This window comes from Mesoplodon densirostris, chromosome 10 (genome assembly GCF_025265405.1).
Source record: "Mesoplodon densirostris isolate mMesDen1 chromosome 10, mMesDen1 primary haplotype, whole genome shotgun sequence".
In the NCBI taxonomy this organism is placed as follows: Eukaryota; Metazoa; Chordata; class Mammalia; order Artiodactyla; family Ziphiidae; genus Mesoplodon; species Mesoplodon densirostris.
Genome location: NC_082670.1, coordinates 83,846,217 through 83,873,134, shown reverse-complemented (window position 1 = coordinate 83,873,134; position 26,918 = coordinate 83,846,217). Strand labels below are relative to the sequence as shown.

Sequence of the window (26,918 nt, the reverse complement as noted above, 5' to 3'; positions counted from 1 at the left end):
AAACCAAGATACCTACTAATTAAAGGCTCTGAGAAGTCCTGTAGTAAACATATACATATCTTCTTAATTTGGCCCTCAAGGCTTTTTTTTTTTTTTAATCTGGCTTCTATCCAACTTCCCAGCCTAATTTTCCTCAAATCTCCCCCACTCATCTCAAGCTTTTTTTTTTTTCCTATTTTTCTTCTTTTTATTTCATTTATTTATTGAGCCTATTCCACTTAAATACATATATACTTTGACAGCAGGAATTTTGTTTATCTCCAATACCTATAATAATGCCTGGCACATAGTAGGTATTCAATAATATATTTTGAAAGAATAAGTAAATGAATGAATATTATAAAATATTCAGCTGAGTTGACATCTAGGTTCTGTGTACAACTATGTGTGGCCAATTTAAGGAAATATTTACTTATAAAAATAAAGTATAATTCCATTATCATATTTATAATCTTCATAGACTTTTTTAATGTAATAAACATACAGTGTACATTAAAAAGAATGTAGCTCACCATACTTTTTTTTCCACTATGAATAGGAAAGTCTTCTTTCTTTTTTTAAAAAATTTATTTATTTTTTTATTAGTTTTCTATTTTATACATATTAGTGTATATATGTCACCCATCTCAAGCTTTTTTTCAATTTCTTGAACCCACCATATTCTTAATGATGTTATTCTCTTTCCTCGTTGCCTTGCCAACACCTACTCACCTTTAAGGCTTTAAATACAATGTCATGTCACCCTGGAAGTCACCCAAAAAAAAAAAACTTAACCAGGACTAGGTGTTCCTGCTGGATATTCCCAGGCTTCCCATATCACGGTGTTTACTGAACCACACAATTCCCAGTTCGTGTCTACCTTCCCTCCAAACCATGTAGCTTCATAAGAATAAGGACCATGTCTGTCTTCCTCCCCGACTGGATCCCGGAACCCAGCAGAAGTGCTTCATAAGAATCTGTTGACAGTGTGGATGGACGGTTGAATGCTTCACGGACTCTTTGTGTTGGAGCAGAGGTAGCACACTGGTAGGGTTTGACCAGCTTCTTGGTCAAATTTTAACCTGGAGCCTTTGAGCCCAGCTCTTGACCAGGTCTTTCCTGTGGCCGCCAAGCCCAGGATTAGCAAGTTTAGTGAGAATCCTCCCACTCTTGATATCTAATCAATTTCTTCTTACTAATTTTTCACCTACTCCCTCACTCTGACCATTGCCTCTAACCCCCCGCTTCTCCCTTTTATATTCAGAGTTGAGTTCAATTTGTCTCCCCTATTTGAATAGCTTTGATCAAAGTCTTCTTTGCCTGTTTAGGTTAGAGTTGAGCTCAATTCTATATGGAAATCTCCCTTATTGCGGTACCTGGAATAAAATGAGTCAATAAGAGGGAGAATTGATAGATACCTATTTCCTGTCTCCTTCTCCACCACTTATCTACCACCTACCCAAGTCCCAGGCACACAGAACTATAACCTTTCCCTGCATTTACCACACATGTTCCTGCCTTCATATATATGCTGTCCCTCTTCTTCAAAGAAAGGGAGTATTTCATCTTCTCTGTCTCATGATCTCCAACTGTGAATCATCTCCCAAAGGATTCTAAGGAATAGCTGGAATTATCATTAGCAAGATTTCCCAAGACATCCACATGTACTTTTTGATTACTTATGATGTACGAAAAACTGTTCTCAATCTCCCAATTCATCTCACCACCCCCCTTTCCCCCTTGGTATCCATAAGTTTGTTCTCTACATCTGTGTCTCTGTTTCTGCTTTGTAAATAAGATTGTCTATACCAATTTTATCAGATTCCACACATATATGCGTTAATATACAATATTTGTTTTTCTCTTTCTGACTTCACTCTGTATGACAGTCTCTAGGTCCATCCACGTCATATATACACTATTGATATTATGTATAAAATAGGTAACTAATGAGAACCTACTGTATAGCACAAGGAACTCTACTCAATGCTCTCTGGTGGCCTAAATGGGAAGGAAATCCAAAAAGGAGGGGATATATGTATATGTATAGCTGATTCGCTTTGCTGTACAGCAGAAACTAACACAACATTGTAAAGCAACTATACTCCAATAAGAATTTAAAAAAGAAAAAGAAAAACTGTTCTCAGTATAGGGGTCAGGGGAGGGGTTCTCTCAGTTTAGATTCCACCCCTGCCCCTCCCCACAAAGCAGACCATGAGACAGGAAATTAGGTGCAGGAAGTTTATAGGAAGGCGAGCCTAGGAAGCAAAAGTAAGGAGATTGGGAAAGTGAATTAAGGAAAGGAGGAAAAGTAATAAAAGTATATTAACGGGTAATTTACCACTGGAGGCAACTGGGTCTCAGTCTCCCTGGGGACCTTCAGAGAAGCTGTGAAGGACTTGCCTCATAATCAAAGGGTGGGGAGGCTTTGAGGATTTAGTCATTGACTTTCCTCCTCATTGGCTGAGAGTTGCCTCTGAGGGTTTTAACTCTCCACATGCCCATATGTCCCCTGCCGGCTATAGAGCAAGCTCCCAGGGCTCCAGGAAGAAAGGCATGTGTACCTGAGGTAGCAAGTTGTCAGCAAGCTGGAGATAGTCTCCTGAGGTGACAGGGGGACTCAGATGTGCTGAGAAGATACATGCTGGGCATCAGTATCATCTGCTACATAGTGACATTCAAAATCTAGACTCGTATGACATCAGCCCAGAGCAATGGGCATAAATGCTGATTGTGAATGTGTGCTGTGTACATGCCAACGAGTACAATCAACCCATCCTCATAAGGATACAGACACGAGTAGGAGTCTTAGTTCTCAGGCTGAGATGCTCTAGGCACAACTGACATGATTTCTCAGGTCATCTTTCTCAGGAAGAGTGATGACCTCCTCTTCCTGAGGTTTTGCATCAGCCCCGAAGCAGCTCAGGACAGTTGAAATGAAGATCAGAACTGACATCATAAGCAAGTTGGCTTTGTGTGTGGCCTCAGGGTGCTGACAAAAGCCTCCCATTCCTCTGAGCCCGATCACCTGCCTCGAGCTTAATTTCAAAGGGGTCTCCTGGTCAAGAAACCACAGTTCATTCCCACATGGTCACCCAGAGATTAGAAGTAATTTCCATTCTTCACCTCTCCTCCCTTTCTGATTTCAGGGAGCGGGTGGGTGGAGGGAATCCAGCGTGGACAGCTCGTGAGTCATAAGCCCGTTGCTCTGCCATTTAATGTCTTCACTACTCCACACATGCCTTGCAGGGGGAATCGAAGCTCTTTCCTTGAAGACCAAAGTGTCAGAGAAATAGAAGTTCTTCTTTTCCCACTTTTAGTTTCATCAGTGATTTTCATTAAGCCTTTCAGAGGCTCCCAATACCTCCAGCTTTCTTTCCTTCAAAGAGAGATTTAGAGAAAGCAGCCAGTTCCCAGCTTTCACAGGCCACTAGAGATGTGGCTGCCTTGCGACCAGATCAACCCGGTCCTGCTCCTGAGGCCTCCATCTCTCTCCCTGGTGAAGGGCCCAAAGCTTTCCCAGGATTAACCTGTCCCACTGTGGGCTGCAAATCTGCTTGAGGTCAAAGTGTACTCTTAAGGTAAAAAAGGACAAGAAACTATAATGAGAAGCAGATGAGGCCAGTAAAATTTCTTGGAATATAAAGACAAATCATTGCATTTTGAAAAAGCTTCATCTTATAAATAAAAATGTGCCTTTGGACCTGGCTGAGGTCCCATAATAGATAAGACACAGAAGGAGCTGGAAGTGCACTTGAGGCTCTGCGCTCAGATAATCACAGCTGGAGAGCGGTTCTGGGTTCTGAGCTCCACTGTCTTGATGGATTGTCCACTCTGTGTGGGCTTTATTGGCCCCTAGACAATGGGGATGTTTCACTCTCTGTGTCTTTGATCTTGACAATATACTGTGCACGGCTGATTTGCTAAGCTAAAGCAAAAGCAATCTTAAACTGAGTATAAATCTTCATTCTTACCGATTTTTAAAGCTAGCACAATCTTTATCATCAGACCCAGTGTGCTCATCTACCATTAAAGCACACCATGTTTTCTTTTTTTTCAGCAAGACATTAAGCTGTGTCCAAGCAAATAACTTCATGTTCCCGTTTTCCACCTCTTCTGTTTGAGAAGGACTCATTCATTCATTAATTTATTTGTTTGTTTCTTACTCATCAAGCACCCTCTATATTCTAGGTGCTGTTCTAGGTGTTGAGGATACTATACAAGACTGGCAGGGCACTTACTTTTTTTTTTTTTTTTTTTGCGGTACGCGGGCCTCTCACTGTTGTGGCCTCTCCCGTTGCGGAGCACAGGCTCCGGACGCGCAGGCTCAGCGGCCATGGCTCACAGGCCCAGCCACTCTGCGGCATGTGGGATCCTCCCGGACCGGGGCACAAACCCGTGTCCCCTGCATCAGCAGGCGGACTCTCTACCACTGCACCACCAGGGAAGCCCTCCCTTAATGCTTCTTGATTCCCTTTGGGTTCTGGACGTGTGAGATGCTGCTGCTTGCTCTTCCTCTTTCTCTCTTCCTCCTCCTTGTTTTGGAAAACAGCTAATTATAATCAGGTATAAGCTGTAAGTCATGGCAATGCTCTCCTTTGGGGAGTTTTATATCCACACATGTCCTCACAGAAAGGAGCCAGACTGTGGCACGAGATAGATGTGGGTTGGAAGCCCGGGTTTTATCTTCCACTTATTGCTCTGTGACCCTGGTAAGTCACTCGACTCTAAATTTCTAAATTTCATTCTCTTTGGTGGAATAGAGATCATAATACCAATCTCTTAAGGTTGTTTAGGGAATTAAGCAAAGGACCATCTAGCAATACCTGAGTGTAGTAAATGCTCTATTAGGGGCAGCCATGAGCAAGAGTAATGATAATGACCATTTGTCCAGAATTAGACAAATCAGAATGGATATGAGACATGTACACAGGCCCGCTTTGCATTCCTGAAGTATTTATAGGATTCCTTAAGTCTCACAGTGACTTGTCTAAGAAAATAGGTCCCACTCTGATCCCACATTTATATTTGAAAAAATATGAGGCTCACTCAGAAAAGGTGGAGGGCTTTTTCAGGGCCATAGGGCTGGTGGTGGCAGAGCTGGGACCAGAGTCCAGCCCTCTGGACTGGTCCGCTTCTCCAGGCCAGTGATTCCTCCAGAGGCATAGACCCCGCAGCCATACCATCTGAACATTCGTGCAAAGTGGGAGAAATCAAGACCACCAAGAGCCTCTAATTAGTTACAGTTCATGTTTTGTCACCAAATGAATATGAAAAACGTCAGTGTCCACTGTTCTTACATTCAGGATTGTGGATGAAGTATTGAACACGTGGGACAGGAACACAGTCCTCAAGTGCGTGGTAGTGGAGACCAGGCAGAGACCCCGCTTTACGCCAGGATTTGGTCATTTCAAAACTGTACCCCACAAAAGATCAAAGAGAAATCTGAATCCATGTGTCCTAGATTGAAATTAGAGGAAAGAGACTGGCACAATAAGTCTTTCCAGGCCAATTTGCTGGGTTACTTGCGCCCCTTGTCCGTGGACTGTGTCAGCTTTCGTCAGATTCAGTGAACTGGCCTTCCTTCTCTTAGCTCAGAATTCTGCTGAGAACCCTCGTTAGCTTTACCAGTGCTGAAGGTCAGCTGATGTGCAGGACTCCTGTTGGTTTCCTTCCAGCACTTTCCCCCTTTCTCACAAAGGACTATTTAAAGCACAATTCCTGATCTCATACTTGGACCCATTTTTAGAGGCTAAAATAAAGAAAATTAGGGGTTCCAGGACTGGGTATGTTTCTGTCATGCTCCCCATATTGCAAGGGTGCTCACAGCTCTTGTCTAGGAAGATCTTAACTATATTTAATCACAGGAAACCTTCCCAGGGAGGCTCAGGTTTGCTCCTTTTATAGAGTGATGCAAGAAAGGTTTTACCTGGAGTAACAAAGGAGATGATTCCATCAATTCCTGTTTGCTGAGCCCATGCCTGAGAAGCAAATAACACTGCCCTTCTTATCCAAGTTAGGGATTTTGTATTAGAGATTCTTATAATTTTCTGTCAGTCATTTCCTCCCTAGCTCCTCCCTTCCTTCTTTGAGAACCTGTCCATATACATTGCAGAGTCAGTTCCCACAGGCCCTGCTGAGGGGGCACATGACTTGCATCCCTGAACACAGACAGCTAGATCTGGAATGATCCCTACTTGAATCCAGCCAATCAGGTTCTCGCTCTGGGGGATTGGAATTGGGCTTCTGAGATGCTAGTGAGTGTTCGTTGAGCGGTTAAAGAGAGAAGTGAAGCCAGCAATGGGGACAATGTGTTTGGCTTTTGGGCCTAGAATCAGAAAAAAATAACACTGTAAATGTAAAATTTACATTTACAATGTAAATTTCATTTACATTGTAAATGTACATTTCATTTACATTCATTTACATTTACAGTGTAAAATTCACATACAGTAAAAAGCCAAAAACCAAAAACAACCAAAAAAACAACTAGTCAAGAGGTACAGATAAAGAGAGAGGTAGAGATAGAAATGAGGGAGAGACCACATGCAGACAGAAGCAGAGCCAAGAAACCAATTCACTGAAGAGACACTAAGAGCAAAATCTTGATTTTGCTTTCTATCGCCGTTTCCAATGTTTCCTGGACATTAGTTGCATTCTCTTTCATTTTATTATATGCTGCTGTACTTTGTTGATAAATACAACCTGTGCCTTTTTCCTTCGTGTGTGTGTGTATATGTGTATCTGTGTATGGGATTCCAGCGCGCTTTGTTCTTTGCATCCAAGGGATACCAGGACAGATTTGCACCCATAATCACCTGTGATGACCAGTAATATTTTCAAGATGGAACCTTTGTTTGAAGAGTAGAGCTCATGGTCCTGGGACCAGAACCAAGAGGTGAGGCTCCTGTGATCTAGTGTCTAAGTATAGTGCTCATCAATTTATCTGTCACTGATGCTCCAAGAGCTTTTGCTCTGTTTTCATTCTTTGCATCAGGCTAAAATAGATTCTATAATTGATTTCCCCCTCAGAGGAGTGTGATTTTCCATCTGGGATGGAGATTCATAAATCCTTTGGGAGCCCCAAGGGTTGGAATGGCTCCAAGATTCCTCCTCACACCATTGGCCAGGGTCTCTTTTTTCCTTTTCTGAAAGGTGTGAATCTGACCTTTCGATTGGTCACCAAAGTTGCCATATTCAGCTACTTGTGACTAAAATACAAAGGGCTTGGAGGGAGCACAGCCCACAGATTCTATTTGAGGAATGCCAAATGGTTCTCCAGGACCCAGCTGGTACCACGCTCTCTCTCACACAGTGCCTGAAATGTGCACAGTTATTTTTGTTGAATTATATTATTGCTCATGAAGAAGTCTAATATTAAAACAAAATTAACAATGCCCACAGAGAGGGCAGAGAACTCTCCAACCTGCCAGCTGTGTGACTTTGGGAAAATCAAAACCTCTGTGGTTTGGTTTCCTCATCTGTGAGATGATAATACTAATACCCACCTCAGAGGGTTATGATGGGAGTTAATATTTGTAAAGCCCCTAAAACAGTACCTGGCACATGGGTTGAGTCTTGTTGAACACACATTCCTCCTATTAAGATGGTGACAGAGTAAAGTCTGGGGTTTTCCGTGACATGGTACATAAACTCTTGGACTTAGAATGCCTAAGGTTTGGAAAGTAAGGAGGACTAAGGAGTCAAGTCTTGGTGGATTTGGAACACTGCAAGATGAGATAATGATTCTCCAGACCAGGGTCAGAGGTCTCCCTTTGGAAAGGGATGCTTAACGTGTTGGGCTGGGAAGAAAAGAGGAGATGAGGGAGGGAACTCAGGAAGCTACAATAATATTATAATGAGTAAAAGTCTTTGTGCAAGTCTATCTCAAAGATTCAGGCGTTGATGGGTGTGTGTGTATAATGTAAACTCAGGAACATAGGTATAGCCATAGGGGCTGTGTGTCCTTAAGATATGTCCACCTTTAGATCATATTCTCAAGGAGTTGTTGGTTAAATCATGGCCAGAAATTATAAAAATATTGGGATTTGGGGGTTTTAAGTCATATTTATTTAGGTAGAATTCACATACAGTAAAATTCACCCTTTTTAGTGTGCAGTTCTAAGAGTTTGACAAATGTGTGCAGTCATGTAACCATCACCACAGTCAAGCTATAGAACATTCCCACCCCCCCTAAAAGTTCCTTTGTGCCTATTTGTGGACAACTCCATTTCCCACCTGCAGCCGTGGCAAGCACCACTCTTTACCCGCACCCCCCCTATAGTTTTGCTTTTTGTAGAATGTCAGTAGAGCTTATCTGACTTTGATCTCAGGTCTGGTGATAACAGCTCTTTTACCATCCTGTAGCCCTTATCATAATTATAATTATACTGTATATTCAATTGATTGATAAATTGTTCATTGCCTATCTCTACTGCTGGACTTCTGCAGGCATGTCTGAAGGCAGAGATTGGCTGGTTAATTACTGTATCCTTAGCAGTACCATCAAGTAGAGGTCCAACACACATTGTTTAATGAGTGAATGAATGAGGGACTCAATGGTTATAAGGAAAGTGCTCTAAGACACTACTGATGCAGCAAAAGCAATGCAATATTCAGTGGTATCAAATCTATCATACTGTAAAGCACCAGAGACTATATTATTTAAACATTTTTGAAGAGTATGCATAGGGCTTCCCTGGTGGCGCAGCGGTTGAGAATCTGCCTGCCAATGCAGGGGACACGGGTTCAAGCCCTGGTCTGGGAAGATCCCACATGCTGCGGAGCAACTGGGCCCGTGAGCCACAATTACTGAGCCTGCGCGTCTGGAGCCTGTGCTCCGCAACAACAAAGGCCGCGACAGTGAGAGGCCCGCGCACCATGATGAAGAGTGGCCCCCGCTTGCCACAACTAGAGAAAGTCCTCACACAGAAACGAAGACCCAACACAGCCATAAATAAATAAATAAATAAATATTAAAAAAAAAAAAAAAAAAAAAAAAAGAGTATGCATAGACTTTTTAGTTACACTGGGTCTGAATATTAGCAATCAGAACCATCCTAGGCACCCCCAGGTGCATGATCAGTACCTTCAATTAATTAAAAATAAAATGAAAAAATTTCAATAATTTAATACTGTCTTTTGCCATTAATTTGTCTAACTATATATTTAAAGCTATTTATTGCTTTTTTTTTTTTTTTTTGCGTTACGCGGGCCTCTCTCTGTTGTGGCCTCTCCCGTTGCAGAGCACAGACTCCGGATGCGCAGGCTCAGTGGCCATGGCTCACGGGCCCAGCCGCTCCGCGGCATGTGGGATCTTCCCGGACCGGGGCACGAACCCGTGTCCCCTGCATCGGCAGGCGGACTCTCAACCACTGCACCACCAGGGAAGTCCTATTGCATAATTTTTACACTCCATATATTTTGTAGCAAATCTGACATGACAGTGATACTTAACAGTAAGATCATGAAATCCTCAAAATCCAGCTTACTTTTTGTATGTTCGTCGAGTTCAGAAAGGAGGTCTTTGTATCTTGGTTTGGTTTCTTGTCTGTAAGAATAAAGAAGAAAAAGCAAAAAAACTGAATTCATCATGCCACCTGGGTTTTACAGATAATACGCAATAGTAAACATGTTATTAACAACATGTCAAGTTGCTACCAGTGCTACTAGTTGAGCACTGTATTAAATCTTTTCAGGGGTTATCTCACTGAGTGCTCACAGTGACCTTATTGAATATGAACTATTATTTTCCCACCGTACAGAGGCAATGCCAGAGACTCAGTGAGAACGAAGTGATTTGCCCCAAGCTAGGCAGCTATGAGTGTGGAACCAGGATTCAGCGCATTGGCTACCTGATTCTGGAGCCCACACTCAACTGCTACCCTACTCCTCTACAGATACAGACACTGTTATGGTTTCAGAGTACAACCCCTTTGTTATTGGAGGTATCCACTATGTGCTCCACTGAGCATAAGATTATCCAGAAATATGGAATAAAATATGCTAAAAGAAAATATGTGCTTTGGAAGATTGTTCAGCCCTAAGTCTGATCATGAATAAAACCCAAGTTCATAGTCCTCAGCAACAGAGTGAAGGAAAACATGTGAAAACAACTAAATGGAGGGGATTTTCAGTTCCAGCCACAGCTCGTGAAATATCTTCCCAAGTGCATCAAAAATGTTAAGGTCATTTGATTCACTGCATTTAGTTTAACCCCAAACACTCATCCATGTGCTGGCTGCAAAAAAAACCCATCACAGCAATGACTAAGGCACTTTAGGAGTGATGATACATTCCTCTTACAGGCTTAGACCTTTCATGTTTCTCTAGGCTGTTCCTCGAGAGGTCACACCTACCAGTGAGGGTGAAAGGACCCGTGTCTGTCTCCCTCCAGGAAGAGCTGGAGATAAGACAGAGAGAGAAGCCCTTTACTAGGTAAAGCACTCTGTTTGCTCAAAGGTCAGAGATGGCTGGAGTATAATTGCTTTACAATGGTGTGTTAGTTTCTGCTTTATAACAAAGTGAATCAGTTATATGTATACATGTATCCCCATATCCCCTCCCTCTTGTGTCTCCCTCCACCCTCCCTATCCCACCCCTCTAGGTGGTCACAAAGCACCGAGCTGATCTCCCTGTGCTATGTGACTGCTTCCCACTAGCTGTCTATTTTACATTTGGTAGTGCATATAAGTCCATGCCACTCTCTCACTTCGTTGCAGCTTACCCTTCCCCCCTCCATGTCCTCAAGCCCATTCTCTATGTCTGCGTCTTTATTCTTGTCCTGCCCCTATGTTCTTCAGAACCATTTTTTTTTAGATTCCATATATATGTGTTAGCATACGGTATTTATTTTTCTCCTTCTGACTTACTTCACTCTATATGACAGTCTCTAGGTCCATCCACCTCACTACAAATAACTCAATTTCATTTCTTTTTATGGCTGAGTAATATTCCATTGTATATATGTGCCACATCTTCTTTATCCATTCATCCGATGATGGTCACTTAGGTTGCTTCCATGTCCTGGCTATTGTCAATAGTGCTGCAATGAACACTGTGGTGCAGGACTCTTTTTGAATTATGGTTTTCTCAGGATATATGCCCAGTAGTGGGATTGCTGGGTCATATGGTAATTCTATTTTTAGTTTTTTAAGGAACCACCATACTCTTCTCCATAGTGGCTGTATCAATTTACATTCCCACCAACAGTGCAAGAGGGTTTCCTTTTCTCCACACCCTCTCCAGCATTTACTGTTTGTAGATTTTCTGATGATGCCCATTCTAACTGGTGTGAGGTGATACCTCATTGTAGTTTTGGCTTGCATTTCTCTGATGATTAGTGATGTTGAGCATCCTTTCATGTGTTTGTTGGCAATCTGTATATCTTCTTTGGAGAAATGTCTAGTTAGGTCTTCTGCCCGTTTTTGGATTGGGTTGTTTGTTTTTTTGATATTGAGCTGCATGAGCTGCTTATCAATTTTGGAGATTAATCCTTTGTCAGTTGCTTCATATGCAAATATTTTCTCCCATTCTGAGGGTTGTCTTTTCGTCTTGTTTATGGTTTCCTTTGCTGTGCAAAAGCTTTTAGGTTTCATTAGGTCCCATTTATTTATTTTTGTTTTTATTTCCATTTCTCTAGGAGGTGGGTCAAAAAGGATCTTGCTGCACACACTCCTTTTTAACTTTATTATGGAATAATTGACAAATATAATTGTATATATTTAAAGTGTACAGTGTGATGGTTTAATATACATGCGTTGTGGAATGATTACCAAGATCAAGATAAGTTACACATCCATCACCTCACAGAATTAACTTGTGTGTGTGTGCGTGTGTGTGGGGAGAATGCTCAAGATCTACCTCAATGACCTTCAAGCATGCAGTACCATATTACTAACTATAGTCACCACGCTACGCGTTAGAGCCTCAGAACTTATTTTTCTTAAAATTGGAAATTTGCACCCTCTGACCTATACCATGCCACTTTCCCCTCCCCCTAGCTCCTGGCAACCACCAATCTATTCACTGTTTCTATGCAACAGGCTATAAAAAAAATCACTTACTTGTGGAATTAAAAAAAAAAAGCCGATTTCACACACACTCTTTTGAAACAATCATAGATTCACGGGAAGTTGTACCCTTGACCCAGCTTCCCCCAGCGGGTGGCACCTTATATAACTGTGGTATGCTAAAACCATATATATTTATATCTTGAAGGAACTATAATACTTCTTTTTTAAACGTCTCCGAATACACATAGAACCTGAGAGATTGTTTACTTTTAAGTTTTTTCTTGCTCAATCTACCATTAAATGTTGGTGGTTTAGGTTCTGTGTGAGGCCCTCCTTTTTTCTTATGCATTTTCCCTAGGCTACTATTTTCCAAAGTTTGAACATGTACTGCTGGTAGAATGTAACACAAGTTTAGGCGATGCAAAAATAAATATTAAATAAGAATGAACAGTCATCTATATTTTTTTACTACCTTCCACTTTTACCCACTGAATTTACATTTAAAATGGTGATCAAGGCTCCTTATAAAATAATTCCATTTAAGTAGAGCGTTCTCTTAACAAGTTCTAAGTACATTATAATACAGGCTATAGGCAGATATGGGAAAAATATTGAAGATGGTATTCAGGTGGCTGAGGTTTGAGAAAGATGCCTCTAGATGGTTTAGGTCACTCCCTTCTGTTCAGTAACCATTTTCATATTGCTCACTCTCACTGTTATAGATCTCTATTCTGACCTTCCTGCTCACATATCCTGTTGCTGTCCGAGTTTCTCCACTTGACAGTTTCAAGGACATCTTAAACTTGACACGTGCTAACAGAACTCATCACCTGCCCTCACCTCCCACACCACCTCAAATCTGCTTATTCTCCAGCCTTCCTCTTCTCTGAAAATGGGACCACCACCCACTTATTCCCACAGTCAGAACTGAGGTATCATTATGTGTCCCCCTTACTCTTCAGCCTTCATGGTGATCAGATCCCGCTCATTGCACCTTCCAGATGCCTCCCATATTTGCCACCTTAGTCCAAACCAACATCTTTTCTTTGGATTCCTTCCCCACAGTTCCCCTTTTCTTCATTTCACACCCCATCCCAACCATAGTCTCATCTCCTACTGCAGCTGGTGTAATTTCTTCGACCCGGATTTAGAAACTTCCCTGGCTTCCTCCTGCCCTCACGCTATGCCTCTGTAGGAAGTGGCTTCTCTTCACCTCCCCGGCCTCCTCTTCCACTGCTTCCTACTTCCCTGCCTCTTCTCACCACTACTTACTGGCCCTCATAGGTCTTTGACATGCTTTATGCCAAAGCCTCTGCTGGGAATGCCATCATTCTCATCCCGCACGCACCCTGCCCCCGGTCCCTGCTCACTCTTTTTTTTTTTTTTTTTTGCGGTAAGGGGGCCTCTCACTGTTGTGGCCTCTCCCGTTGCGGAGCACAGGCTCCGGATGCGCAGGCTCAGCGGCCATGGCTCACGGGCCCAGCCGCTCCGCGGCATATGGGATCCTCCCGGACCGGGGCACGAACCTGTATCCCCTGCATCAGCAGGCGGACTCCCAACCACTGCGCCACCAGGGAGGCCCTCCCTGCTCACTCTTGATCTCATTCTTCAGATCTTAGCTATACCTTCATTTCCCAGGAGCTCTTTTTTGACCACCAAGCCCAAGATGGTCGCTCTGTTTTATTCTCTCACTGCATTCTTTCACTGTTCTACTCTTTCACGGTCCTCTATTTCTAATAACTTTTTCAGCACATCGCCCTACTCTGCTGGATTGTTAGCTTGTTCACTGCATTAACCCCAGTGCACATCTCATTTCCTGGCGTAGGGTAGGTGTCCAATAAACATTTGTGGAATGAAGCAACATAATGGTGCCTTTGAGCTGGAGTTGTTGACTCTTCGGGCCAGCCGTTATGGCGTGGCCCCCTGTTTCTTGGTACCTATTAGTTCTCTTACCTCTGTGAAATTCCTAAATTGGGTTTGCAGTAGATTTTTGGCAGTAGCTTTCCCAAGTTTACCATCAGGGTCAGAAAAGTTTCTGAAAATCGTAGCGGTAGTGGCGATGGCTTTTTCCAGATCTGAACCCTTGCGTAGAGCTGTGAAAGAAGAAATGTACAACTGTGTAGCCTAGGTTAGAAATGACCCTTCCCCAGACATGAGGCTCTACCTTCCAGGGGGAACTTAGGGAACAGGGCTGGAAGGTTTGTGTCAATGTGATCCTGGCCTTGGGCTCTTTGCCACCTATCTGGGAGTGGGACATGGGGGTGTCTGATCCTTAATCTTTAAACCATGGAAAACAAAAGTCCCTCAGTAGCAATTAGAATTAGTAGAATTAGGATGAGATTTATCACCCTCTTCCCCTGTGACCTTGGGAAAACACCTGACCTCTCTAAGCCTTGATCTCCCGATGTGTAATTTCATTCAGTTATTCAACAAATATTTATAGAGCATCTACCGTGTGCTTGGCTCAGTCCCTGGCATTAAGGATACCTCATTGAATAAGACAAAGTCCTGCTCTTGTGGAGTTTATATGCTGTGTCAGATAGAGCATAACCACATGCCCGTGTGATAAAGGAGAATGATATCATGATAGACAAGGGATCTCTTTGAATCATGGCCTCAATCACAGTGATCTAGCTGGTTTCTCTGATTTAAATTCCTTGAAAGGATGGTACTAGCTCAGTCCCTTCCAGTGGGTAGCACACAGTGAACTCTGAGAAGTGCACGAAGGACAGTGAAGAAAATTCTTATCCTCTCTGTTCTCTCAGTCCCCAGTATATCCCCCATTATAGAACTTTTCCTGCTTTACAGTTATTGCATGTTTAATCATCTTTCTCTCTAACTAGAATACAAGCTCCATGAGGCCAGAGATCATAGCTTTTTTTATCACTATATTCCCAGTGACCAGCACAAATGCCTGCGATGTAGTAGGTGCCAGTAAATGCTGTTGAATGAATGAATAGGAAGAAGAGAAAACAAAATCCAACAGCTTTCTGCCCAGGTAAAGTGTAACAATCACGGATTCAAAGAAAGATGATCACTCAGATATTTGTGACTTTTGTATCGAGCACTTACTGTGTTTCTGGTACTTTCTGAGCTGTTCAGCACACAGAAGTGACACAACCAGATGTGGCCTCTGCCCTCATCTATATTACAATCTAGTGGGGTAATAAATAATAATCAAGAGGATATGTGTGTATACATATATTTGTTTTATACATATTTGACAATTATTTATTTCTCCATATACACATATATTATGCATTTTGCAACTTGTATGAGGCAAAGAAGGTACAGAAACAGAAGAAATAGAAAATTACAGAGTGGGTCTTGGAGGAAAAGTACTGAGATAGGTTGTCTTGGAGGCATCTATTATATAAGTAGATTAATATTTAAGCTAAGACCAATACGGTGGGAAGGACCTGCCATGTAAAGGGTGGGGTGGGTCAGCCTGGGATTAGGGTTGTGTTGAGTGTTCCAGGCTCAGGGAACAGCATATGTGAAGGCTCAGATCCGGAGCCTGGCACATTGGAGGAGCTGAAAGGAGACAGTGGTGGCTGGAGTCTAGAAGCTGAAAGGGTGTTTCATTAGAAAGGTTGGCAGGGGCTAGACCATACAGGGCTCCTAGGTTGCGGAAAGGAATCAGGATTTTCCATCACATGTACAGAGAGGGCATTGAAAGATTTTAAGCATTTAGTTTTTTTTTTTTTAATTAAAGTTCAATACACAACATGGTTAATCAACTATACCCCAATATAAAATAAAATTTTTTAAAAAAGTTAGATGGAATGACAAGAGTTAAGAGGAATGGATGAAGGGAAAACAACTGTGGACCTTCTCAGTTTTTACTGTATCTCTGAACAGGACTCCGACTAAATGGTAAATTGTGTATATAAACATCTGCCAAAGCATTCTAATCAATGTGTTGGCCTCTCTCTCTCTTGCATGAGGAAATGTGTGTCCTCTCCATCCCCCTGTGTCATTTCACCCACAATTAGGCCGAAGCTTGAGGCATTCAGACTTCCTGGTCCCACAAATGGATAACTCTTTTTTGCCCCTCACTCAAGAGTACCCACTTATTTGCTCCAAGCTAGAGCAAGTCAAGGACATGTGTGTAAGCAGCAATCTGGCTGGGATAGGAAGTTGGAGCTGCCATTTACTGTGCATCTGTTGTGTGCCAGATACTTTAATAAATTGTATATTTACTTCTCATAACCACCATAGAGATTATTATACCATTTAAATTTTTATTGCATTTTTAAACTTTTTATTTTGATATGATTATAAATTTACAGGAAATTGCCAATAAATATGCAAAAACAATCTCCTGCACCTGTTCCCCCAAGAAACATCTTGCATAATTACAGTACAACATCCAAAGCAAGAAACTGACATTGATACCATCCACAGTTTGTTCAGATTTTACCAGTTACATATGCACTCATCCTGTGTGTGTGTGTGTGTGTGTGTGTGTGTGTGTGTGTGTGTGTGTGTGTGTAGTTCTTGGCAATGTTACCAAATGTGTACCTTTGTGTAACTATCACCACAATCAATATACAGAACTCTACCACCAACACAAGATTCTCTCATAGTAACCCTTTATAGTTACAGCCAATCTTTCTACCTGCCCCCTCCCCCATCCCTAACCCCTGGCAATCAATAATCTGTTCTCCATCTTCATATGTTATGAAACAACAAATGTTCTGTGAATGGAATCATACAGAAGTTCTCTGAGAATGGCTTTTTAAACTCAGCATCATTCCCTTGAGTTTTTTTTTTCTTCTGTTTTTATTTTTTTATTGGGGTATAGTTGCTTTACAATGTTGTGATTCTGTTGCATTTAAAAAAAATTATTTATTTATTTGTCTGATTTTTGACCGTGTTGGGTCTCTGTTGCTGTGAGCAGGTTTTCTCTAGTTGCAGCAACCAGAGCTACTCTTCGTTGCAGTGCGCGGGCTTCTCATTGTCGTGGCTTCTGTTGCTGTGGAGCACGGGCTCTAGGCACGTGGGCTTCAGTAGTTTGGGCACGCTGGCTCAGTAGTTGTGGCACACGGGCTTAGTTGCTCTGTGGCATGTGGGATCTTCCTGGACCAGGGCTTGAACCCATGTCCCCTGCATTGGCAGGTGGATTCTTAACCATTTCGCCACCAGGGAAGCCCCTCCCTTGCGTTTTATCCAAGTTGTTGCATGTATTGATGGTATTTTCCTTTTCATTGAGTAGTATTCCATGATATGAATGTACCACATTCACCACCAAAGGACATTTGAGATGTTTACAGTTTTTGACTATTTTAGTCCCCTTCCCACATAAAGTTTAGAATAAGTTTGTCTGTTTTTGTTTTAAAATCAACTTGAATTTTGTTATATTTCATTAAACTTAGAGAGCAACTTGGGGAGAACTGATATCTACTATGTTGACTCTTCCAACCCATGAACACAGTACGTCTCTCCATGATTATACCATTGTATAGATGAAGAAGGGATAGGATCTTGCTGAGGACACATTCATAAGTGGCAGAGCTTGAGTCTGAATCCATGTTGAAAACATAAGCCTTAAGAAGATAGGAATGTTTTGCCTGTCTTCTCTTCTGTGGAAACTTGAGCACTTAGAACAGTGCCTAGGGTCTAGGAGGTGCTTCACAAATATCTGTCGAATCAGTATCTGCAGAATCTGTACCCTTAGCTTCTTACTCCTTGATTTCCTCTTTGGTTTCTGATCCTCAGTCTCATCCTGACCTGTGGCTTCTGTCTGCTAGTCCAGTGGCTGGCTCTCCATCTAGACTACTATCCCAGACTCAGAAAGTTCCCTGCTTCTTTGTGTTCAATTTTTAGCTCTTTTCCCTCCTATCCTTATCCACCTCTTCCCTTCACTTCTGCCACATCCTGAAACCCACATTTAAAATTGGGATTTTTTGGCTTTCCTGATGGCGCAGTGGTTGGAAGTCCGCCTGCCAGTGCAGGGGACACGGGTTCGAGCCCTGGTCTGGGAAGATCCCACATGCTACGGAGCAACTGAGCCCGTGCGCCACAACTACTGAGCCTGTGCTCTAGAGCCTGCGTGCCACAACTACTGAAGCCCATGCGCCACAACTACTGAGACCACGTGCCTAGAGCCCATGCTCCGCAACAGGAGAAGCCACCGCAATGAGAAGCCCGCGCACCGCAACGAAGAGTAGCCCCCGCTCACCGCAAATAGAGAAAGCCCGCGCGCAGCAACAAAGACCCAACGCAGCCAAAAATAAATAAATAAAATAAATAAATTAAAAAAATAGGGCTTCCCTGGTGGTGCAGTAGTTGAGAGTCCGCCTGCCGATGCAGGGGACACGGGTTCGTGCCCTGGTCTGGGAAGATCCCACATGCCGTGGAGCGGCTGGGCCCGTGAGCCATGGCCGCTGAGCCTGCGCGTCTGGAGCCTGTGCTCCGCAACGGGAGAGGCCACAACAGTGAGAGGCCTGCGTACCGCAAAATAAATAAATAAATAAATAGTAAAATTGGGATTTTTTTCCTCAATTACCCAAGATTTTCCTGCTCATCAAAAACAAGGAGATGGCATATTTCTTTTAGCTCATGTCTCCCTTTCCTGGGAGGTGGGGTTGAGGTGGTGAGGAGCTGCATGGCCGTAACTTGGCATTTAAGTGGTTAAAGAATAAACTCTGTTTATAAATAGTCTTGTTTTTAAGAAGCAAAGTGCTCAGAAGAAACACCTTAATTCCTTCGGAGGTAAATATCCCTTCTGTAACTTTTACCAGTTGATTTATTTATTCATAACCCAGAATAACCAGACAGGGCTTTAGTATGGGTTGTTCTGCTGGGTCTGAGACTTCTCATGGGAGACAGTAACCTCTTCCTCTCCTGGCTGTGCCCTTCTGGAAAGGAACGGGTGAGCTTCCAAGCTGCGAGTGAGCTTGCAAGTAATGATAGACACCTTTCTTGCTTACTATGTGTCAGATGCCTTTCAAGCATAAGCTTATTTAATGCTTCATAAACCCAGAAAGGTAGGTACTATTTGTGTCTCTATTTTACATATTGGAAACTGACACATGGAGAGATTAAGAATCTTAAGGTCACATTGCTGCCGGGTGGCAGAGGAAAGATTCGAAAGTCTGTCTGCCTTCAAAGGCCATAGAAAGATCTGCCACTTTGGAATAACTCCTTCTAAGAGCATCTCCATGGAGGCTGCGGAACCAGACGTTTCCCAGTCCTCTGATGAAGTTCAGGTCTGACTGCTCTCTAAATGGGGACTCCATCTGGACGAGCCCACTTCTCTTCCTTCTCCTCCATTCATTTTAACACAGCATGCATTTTCCCTGACTATAAAATAACATATGCTCGTGGTAAAAACCGAACTAGAAAAAAATTTAAAATAAAAGATAAAAACGAGCTCCGCTTATCCTACCAATACTGATGAGACTTTGTGAGGCGTTTTTTGGTTTCCTCTTTTTATGGTTGGGTTCTTCCCTTAATAAACTCAGCGTGTTGCCTCCTAACTCCTGCCCTGTCTGCCTCACAGAGTTGTGGGCGAATATGTGAAAGCATATCGTAAAGGGCGATGTGCCATTAAAAATGCAAAGGATTGATGTTTCTTTTTGGGTGTCTTTTATTGCCTCTCTTGCCTTTGGAATGGGGGTGGGGGGTGTTAATCCAGGCACTTCGTGTCCACATTTCCTGCTAGCTCCTACCTCACTTTTTATGCTTTAATAACACTAAACTGTCTGCAGTTCCTTACACACTCTGTGCTCCCAGCAAGTACTTATTGCTGGGCCTTGTCGTAGTTCTGGGGAGAGAGCACTGAGCAGTATTAAGAGAACAGCTCCTTGGTTCCTGGAGCTTGCATTGTGATGGACGATTATGGAGCCCATGCTCTGTATGCCAGCCACTTCTTTATGGGATGTTTATGATTTGACTCATTTAATTTTTTTTTTTTTTTTCTGCGGTACACGGGCCTCTCACTGTCGTGGTCTCCCCCGTTGCGGAGCACAGGCTCCGGACGCGCAGGCTCAGCGGCCATGGCTCACGGGCCCAGCCACTCCGCGGCATGTGGGATCTTCCCGGACCGGGGCACGAACCCGTGTCCCCTGCATCGGCAGGCGGACTCTCAACCACTGCACCACCAGGGAAGCCCTGACTCATTTAATTCTTACATCAGTCCTCCGAGGTGGGTTCCAGTATCATCTCCACTTTATAGATGAGGAAACTGAAGCACAGAGAGGTTAAGTAGCTTGCTCAAGGTCACACAGTCAGTCTGGTTCCTCACCGTAATGCATGCTACCTCTAGATCTTGCTCTTCAGGCAGTGTATCCTGCAGGATTCTTTCCCAAACCCTGGGATAGGGCTACCTGCCCCTCCTTTGTGCTTCTCTACTTCCCTAAACATAAGCTTGTCATAACCTTCAGACTGAAACACTGTTATTCTGTCTCAATTACCTTCTAGATCAGTGCTGTCCAAAAGAAATGTCATATGAGCCTGAATTATAATGAAATTTTTTCTAAGTAGCCACATTGAAAAAGTAAAATGATGCAGATAAAATTATTTTAGAAATATATTATTTAACCCAATTTATCAAAATATCATTTCAGCATTGATCAACATGAACAAATTATTCAGATATGTTACACTTTTTCTTACTAAGTCTCTTAAATCTGTCATATATTTTACACTTACAGCACAATTCGATTCAAACTAACCACACGTTAAGTGTTCCATACCCACAGGTGGCTAGTGGCTATCATATTGGACAGTGCAGCTCTAGACTGTATGTTCCCTGAGGGCAGTCACTGCATCTTATTTATCATTGTATTCATTCCTAGGCCCTGGCGTGTTGTAGGCCTTAGCATAGATGTGTGCTGAACTGAGCTGATTTGAACTTGAGAACAATCCCTGCCTCTTTCTCTTCACCTGCCCTGGAAAGCGGAACCTAAAATGTGAAACGTTTCATCTAGTGAGTTCCTAACACTTTAGTGTAGTAGAAACACAAACCTCAGTATAGCAACGTGTCAGAATCACCTCATTTGAGAACTTTTCTTAATATTAGTTATTTTTTCTTTTCTTTTTTTTTTTGCTGTACGCGGGCCTCTCACTGCTGTGGCCTCTCCCGTTGCGGAGCACAGGCTCCGGACACACAGGCTCCGTGGCCATGGCTCGCGGGCCCAGCCGCTCCGCGGCATGTGGGATCTTCCGGGATCGGGGCACGAACCCGTGTCCCCTGCATCGGCAGGCGGACTCTCAACCACTGCGCCACCAGGGAAGCCCTAGTTATTTTTTCAAACAAAGAAATGAAGACCTACAGGAGAAACATGGTTTTTCCCAGTATGCATCAGTCGTACATGGCAGAACTAAAAATTAGATCTCTTCTGTTTTCTTGCTAGATCGATAGTTTCCCCAGTACTCTAGCACTTTTCAAACTTTTCCACGATAAAACTACTTTGGATGCTACAGGCAAATACGTACTCAACACCCATTTCTATCCACCTCCCCCAAGAGATCAAGGGCATAAGTCCAAATAGCCAGAATTGAAAATGTGGGTTGGTACTGACTTCTATTCCATGATCTAGCCCTGCTTGATTTCAGTGAATAACACTTAAAATTACCATTGAATAAAATACATTCTGGCAAGATGAGCCATATTTATCCTGTGTTATCTTAAGGCCTGGGAATAAATGTGGCCCAATTGTCTACTGTAAGGAGTCTGGTGCCAGGAATGATGTGTGTGTGTGTCTGTGTGTGTGTGTGTCTGTGTGTGTGTGTGTGTCTGTGTATTGGTGAGCAGTGTGGATGATAGAGAGTTACACTCCCCTCTCAGCCTCTCAGAGGGGGCTGTTATATGAGAAATGTCATGGATATTTATCATGTCATGGACATGATATTTTGTCATTGACATTATCAAAAGTGCCTGAAATTGTGAAACAGAAATCATAGGTCTCTTGTGTTGTGATAGTGTAACAATAATATTCTCACCAAGATGAAGATTTATTTAAATAGAAATATAAAGCATCTCCTCTGGAGACATAGACCAGCCATCTAGGAGGAAAAATAACTGCAATATAGTAGAATCCAGCTGTGCTTGTTACTCTATAAAGAAGCCACATGTTTTGGAATAAGATAATGATCCCAGTATATGAGTATATTTTTTCTTATATTGTTATTTCCATGACAGTACTGTTGGCTCTAAAAATATTTTACCTATAAAATGGAATGATGACGGCAAATGTTTACACCTTGGGAGTTTGCCACACTATGTTTTGCTCAATCAACAGAGGCAGTTGGGGACTGATTGCATCCTGAATACCACTGAAGGTTTATAAGTCACATGCTGACTTGGACACACTGAAGATACGGCCCATGGAGGGCCAACTGGCCATGGTGGGATGAACACTGAATTAGGAGTCAGGGATCCATGCTCCCATTATAGCTGGGCCTTTAAATTTGGGTGAGCTAATTCCTATCACTGGACCTCAATTTCCAAATGTTTAAAAAGAACATCAGGGACTTCCCTGATGGCGCAGTGGCTAAGAATCTGCCTGCCAATGCAAGGGACACAGGTTCAAGCCCTGGTCTGGGAAGATCCCATGTGCCATGGAGCAACAAAGCCTGCGTGCCACAAGTAGTGATCCTGCGCTCTACAGCTCGCAAGCCACAACTATTGAAGCCCGCATGCCTAGAGCCCATGCTCCACAACAAAGAGAAGCCACCGCAATGAGAAGCCAGCACACGGCAAGGAAGAGTAGCACCCGCTCGCCACAACTACAGAAAGCCCGCGCGCAGCAACAAAGACCCAATGCAACCAAAAATAAATAAATTTATTTAAAAAAAAAAGAATAAAAAGAACATCATAAATCTTGATGATTCATCTACAAGTTCTCTTACATCGTTGGCATTCTTTGGTGTCCTATTATTTTTAACTCTTGGCATGCTCTCATGGTAGAGAAGAAACACATACATCTCTGTCACACCAGGCCTTACCTTTTATTGAAGCCAGTTGTTTGGATATTGAAATGCTGCCAACAAAATGATAGAAACATAATGATTCTGGGAGTTTGGATATTGATATCAGCATCTAAAGTAGAGCAATATAATGATTTAAAAATTAATTTGGGCTTCCCTGGTGGCGCAGTGGTTGAGAGTCCGCCTGCTGATGCAGGGGACGCGGGTTCGTGCCCTGGTCTGGGAAGATCCCACATGCCGCGGAGTGGCTGGGCCCGTGAGCCATGGCCGCTGAGCCTGCGCGTCCGGAGCCTGTGCTCTGCAACGGGAGAGGCCACAACAGTGAGAGGCCCACTTAATGCAAAAAAAAAAAAAAAAAATTAATTTATTTTCAGTAAATCTGCCCTGAACGTCCTGGTGGAGCTGCCATCTGTCTTTCAAAATCCTTTCTCCCCTTGTCACATGGTAAAGAAGTATAATACTTGGCAATGGCTGGCCCACATATCCTAGCCTTTTGTGTAGCCTTTTGTGACCATATGACCAAATGTGCTCCAATGGAAAAGAAGCAGAAGAGAAGTGGTCGCCTTCTATGCAGCCTCTTCCGTGCCCTTTCCTGTTTCCAGCCAATTAACACAGAAATTATAAGGAGTACTTTGGAAGCCGCATCTTGAAGCCACAAGCCACATCAGCCTGTGTCCCTACATGGTGGCATGGAGTAGAACTGCCACCCACCTGGAACCCTGACTCTGAACTGTCACGTGAAAAAGAAAAAAATAACTTCTTGTTCTGTAAAAGGCTGAGGATTTGAAGTGTTATTTGTCCCAGCAGCTTAGCCTACCTAAGAATCTACGTACTGTGCTGGGGCATGGGGACGCATCAGTGAATGACTGAGATGTTCCCACACTCTTGGGGCTTAGAGTCTAGTGCAGAAGGCAGATGTTCAACCCGTGATTCAATACAGAGCAATGGCAGAGAGCATACAGAGAGCAGGGAAAGACTAACCCAGTCTACAGGTCAGGGTAATGGTATTTTATCTCAACCAAATGAATCATTAGGTGAAGAAGGAGGAAGAATGTTCCAAGCAGAGGGAACAGTGTGTGCTGAGCCCCGGAAGCGGGAGAAAGCATGGCAAGATTGAAGAACCAGAGGAAGAACAGTGTGGCTGGAACATGGAGAGGGAAGGAGACAGTGGTGGAAGAGGAGGCTGCAGTCAAGGGTCAGGACCAGAGCACTTGGAGTGAGCCTTAGGGTGGACCCAGGCTGTCAGCCTAAGGGTGGTGGGAAGGAAAGGGGTGGCACGATCAGATTTGCATTTGGGGAAGTTATTCCACCTGATATACGGGAAGGAGAGTGGAAAGGGACCAGATGGGAGGCAGGGAGATGGACCTTGCTGCTCCCTTATAAAAAGCAAACAAGGGCTTCCCTGGTGGCGCAGTGGTTGAGAGTCCGCCTGCCGATGCAGGGGACACGGGTTTGTGCCCCGGTCCGGGAGGATCCCACATGCCGCGGAGCGGCTGGGCCCGTGAGCCATGGCCGCTGGGCCTGCGCGTCCGGAGCCTGTGCTCCGCAACAGGAGAGGCCACAACAGTGAGAGGCCCGCGTACCGCAAAAAAAAAAAAAAAAAAAAAAAAAGAAAACATTTGCTTGGTACTTCAACCCCCTGTGGCTGGAGTGGTTTGGAGAAAGCCAGTACGAACAGTAGAACTTGGTCATATCTTTGACCGCTCTTTAAAGGGAACTTTTGAGTTCGAGATCTGGTTTGGCACTAACTAGTCAGGAGATCGTGATCTTTGGGGACCTCATTTTTCTTACTTGTAAAGTTAGGAAGCTGGACTCTATGATATCTTGGACCTTTTACGGTCTTCTCCATGAGCTACACCTAATTTTCAAAAAACTTTGCACCCTTATTATCTCCTTCATAGGATAAAGGATGTGCACTTTATCCTACGTACACTTTACACGACGTACACTTGCAACATGGCTCGTGTTATTTTCTTTTGCCACGATCTCCTCCATCAGAGCGTGAGGCCCTTGACAGCAAGAGTTCTGCAGATTCTCCATATCTCCTACCCCTGGCCCAGCAGAATACCTGGCACCTGTCAAGTGTTCAAAAACTTTTTTGAACTAAAGCAGGTCCCCGAAAGGGAATTACGTAAGGAAGAATATTTTTCATTTATTAGGCATAAATTCACACATTTGCATGATCCGAAACCATTTCCCTCTCTCATGGATACTTTGAAAGAATATGTCATATCCTTAAAAGCATTACCAATTTTGATTTACAAATGTTTTTCAAGAGGCAATCAAAGACATTTGTGTTAATTGTATCACTTTTTCAGTTTGCAATAAAGCTGCAAATTTGTTCTCTTTAATTTTCCAACTCAATTGAAAGCGGGATTGAGGTGGGTAACAGGCACCAAACTGGCCCCATTTTGGTTACCAAGTTGTAGCCCTGAACTCTGGAAATAGACCTGCAAGCTTAAATGAAACTCGATGAAGGAGAGCCAAGCGCCACTGACCTTCTGGGCATTGTCGTAGGTGCTAAAGTAGATGTTGCGGCTGCAGAAGGATTGGGCTCCCCTTCCAAGTGGAGTGCTTGGTCCTGGGTACTGTGCATACAGCCGCACATACTCTGGTCTCCTGTTGTGTGTCGGCCCTTCCTAAGCGACCGTTACTTGCCCTCAGTTACTATTGTCATTCGTTCCATGGCAACTATACAGTGGCCCTTGTAGAAGAGCCTTTCCCTAGAGTTATTTGCAGGCAGACATTAAACCAGTCATGCCATAGTCAACAAATATTTGAGTGTCTGCTGTGGGCCAGACACCGTACAAGGTACTGGGGACACAACAGTGAGAAAACTCAGACATGGACTTTGATCCCAGGGAGCTTACTGGTCAAGACTGATATTAATCACTTAATCACAAAAGAAGTCACCCCTGTGACAATACCGTGCAAGGGAGATGCTATGAGGTTGGTGTCCGTCAGGGAGGTGAGGGAGGCATCCCTGGGGAGGTGATGTTTGATGCCGAGGAGGAAGGAAGGAAGTAGATGAAAGGGCAAGGGATCCACACTGTAGGCAGATGGAAGAGCCTGTGGTAAACCCAGTGGCAGGAGGGAGTGTGGTGATTGGGAGGGACTGAAAGAAGGCCAGGGTAGCTGGACCAGAGAGGCTGAGGGGGAGGGAGGCTCCAGGTGAGGATGAAGAGGAGGCACGGTGACTGGACGGCGCAGGACCTGGGAGGCCACGGTAGGGAATTTTCACTTTACGTCAAGAGAATAGGAAACCATTTGTGAGTTTTAGGCAAGGAGGCTGATAAACTTAGATTTACAGTCTGGAGACGTCACGCTGGCTTCAGTGTGAATAATGGTTTAGAGAAACAAACAGAGTAAATTCAGGAAGACCAGTAGGAAGGCTATTTCACTTGTGTTTGCTTAGAGCTTGTTCTGTAAAAGCTGGGGGATGTCAGCTCAGTCAAATGAGTCTGGGTCAGGGAAGACATGACCAGCGATTACTTAGATCACTGGTGAGTTGATGTGTGAGAGGAGATAGATCTCAAGAAAAGCCAGGAATAGTCATTGTTCCGGCTTCCGCCTGGCTCCAGGGACACTGCTGTCATTACTGCATCACTGGTCAGTGCTCCAGCATATGGCCACTCCATTTGCTCATTGCTTGCTTCTCTTTATGGTTTTCTTTTCTGTCCTCTCTCTACCTCCTGACTAATTTCCTTAGCATTTTTCATTTAACTATGGGAGGGAGAGAGAGTTTGATTGATCTCACTAATTACTGTTGTCCATACTGGTCAGAGTTTTAATGCCAGCCCGTCCCATCGGTTGTCAGTTAACCTATGCAATTAGCTCCCTCAGAGCAGGTGATGACCCTAAGCCAGCTTCACTGCCCACGTTAAAACCAACAGCTGGTTTCCTCAGCGGAGAGCTCTGAGTAGGTTTCTGAGAATCTGGATGTGTAAGAAACACGCCAGATGATTCTGACATGGACTGTATTGCAGA

The 26,918-nt window shown here is 43.5% G+C and overlaps 1 protein-coding gene across 1 annotated transcript; it reads right to left on the bottom strand.

The window, feature by feature from the left end:
* Positions 1 to 9,372: 9,372 nt before the first annotated feature.
* On the bottom strand, positions 9,373 to 25,539 carry SNTN (sentan, cilia apical structure protein). Its single transcript, XM_060109606.1, has 5 exons — positions 25,430 to 25,539; positions 22,950 to 22,984; positions 13,947 to 14,086; positions 10,578 to 10,579; positions 9,373 to 9,529 (listed from the first exon to the last, which is right to left on the bottom strand). Exons 1-5 carry the CDS (start codon positions 25,537 to 25,539, stop codon positions 9,373 to 9,375), a joined length of 444 nt encoding a protein of 147 aa, XP_059965589.1.
* Between the last annotated feature and the right edge of the window lie 1,379 nt (positions 25,540 to 26,918).

What these genes read in the sequence shown, in the direction of transcription:
- SNTN (XM_060109606.1), bottom strand. Translation starts at nt 25,539, where the DNA reads ATGTGCGGCTGTATGCACAGTACCCAGGACCAAGCACTCCACTTGGAA. An exon ending in CCTACGACAATGCCCAGAAG is followed by an intron (nt 22,985 to 25,429) that starts GTCAGTGGCGCT and finishes TTTTGTTGGCAG; the next exon opens with CATTTCAATATCCAAACAAC. An exon ending in ACAACTGGCTTCAATAAAAG is followed by an intron (nt 14,087 to 22,949) that starts GTAAGGCCTGGT and finishes CTTCTTTCACAG; the next exon opens with CTCTACGCAAGGGTTCAGAT.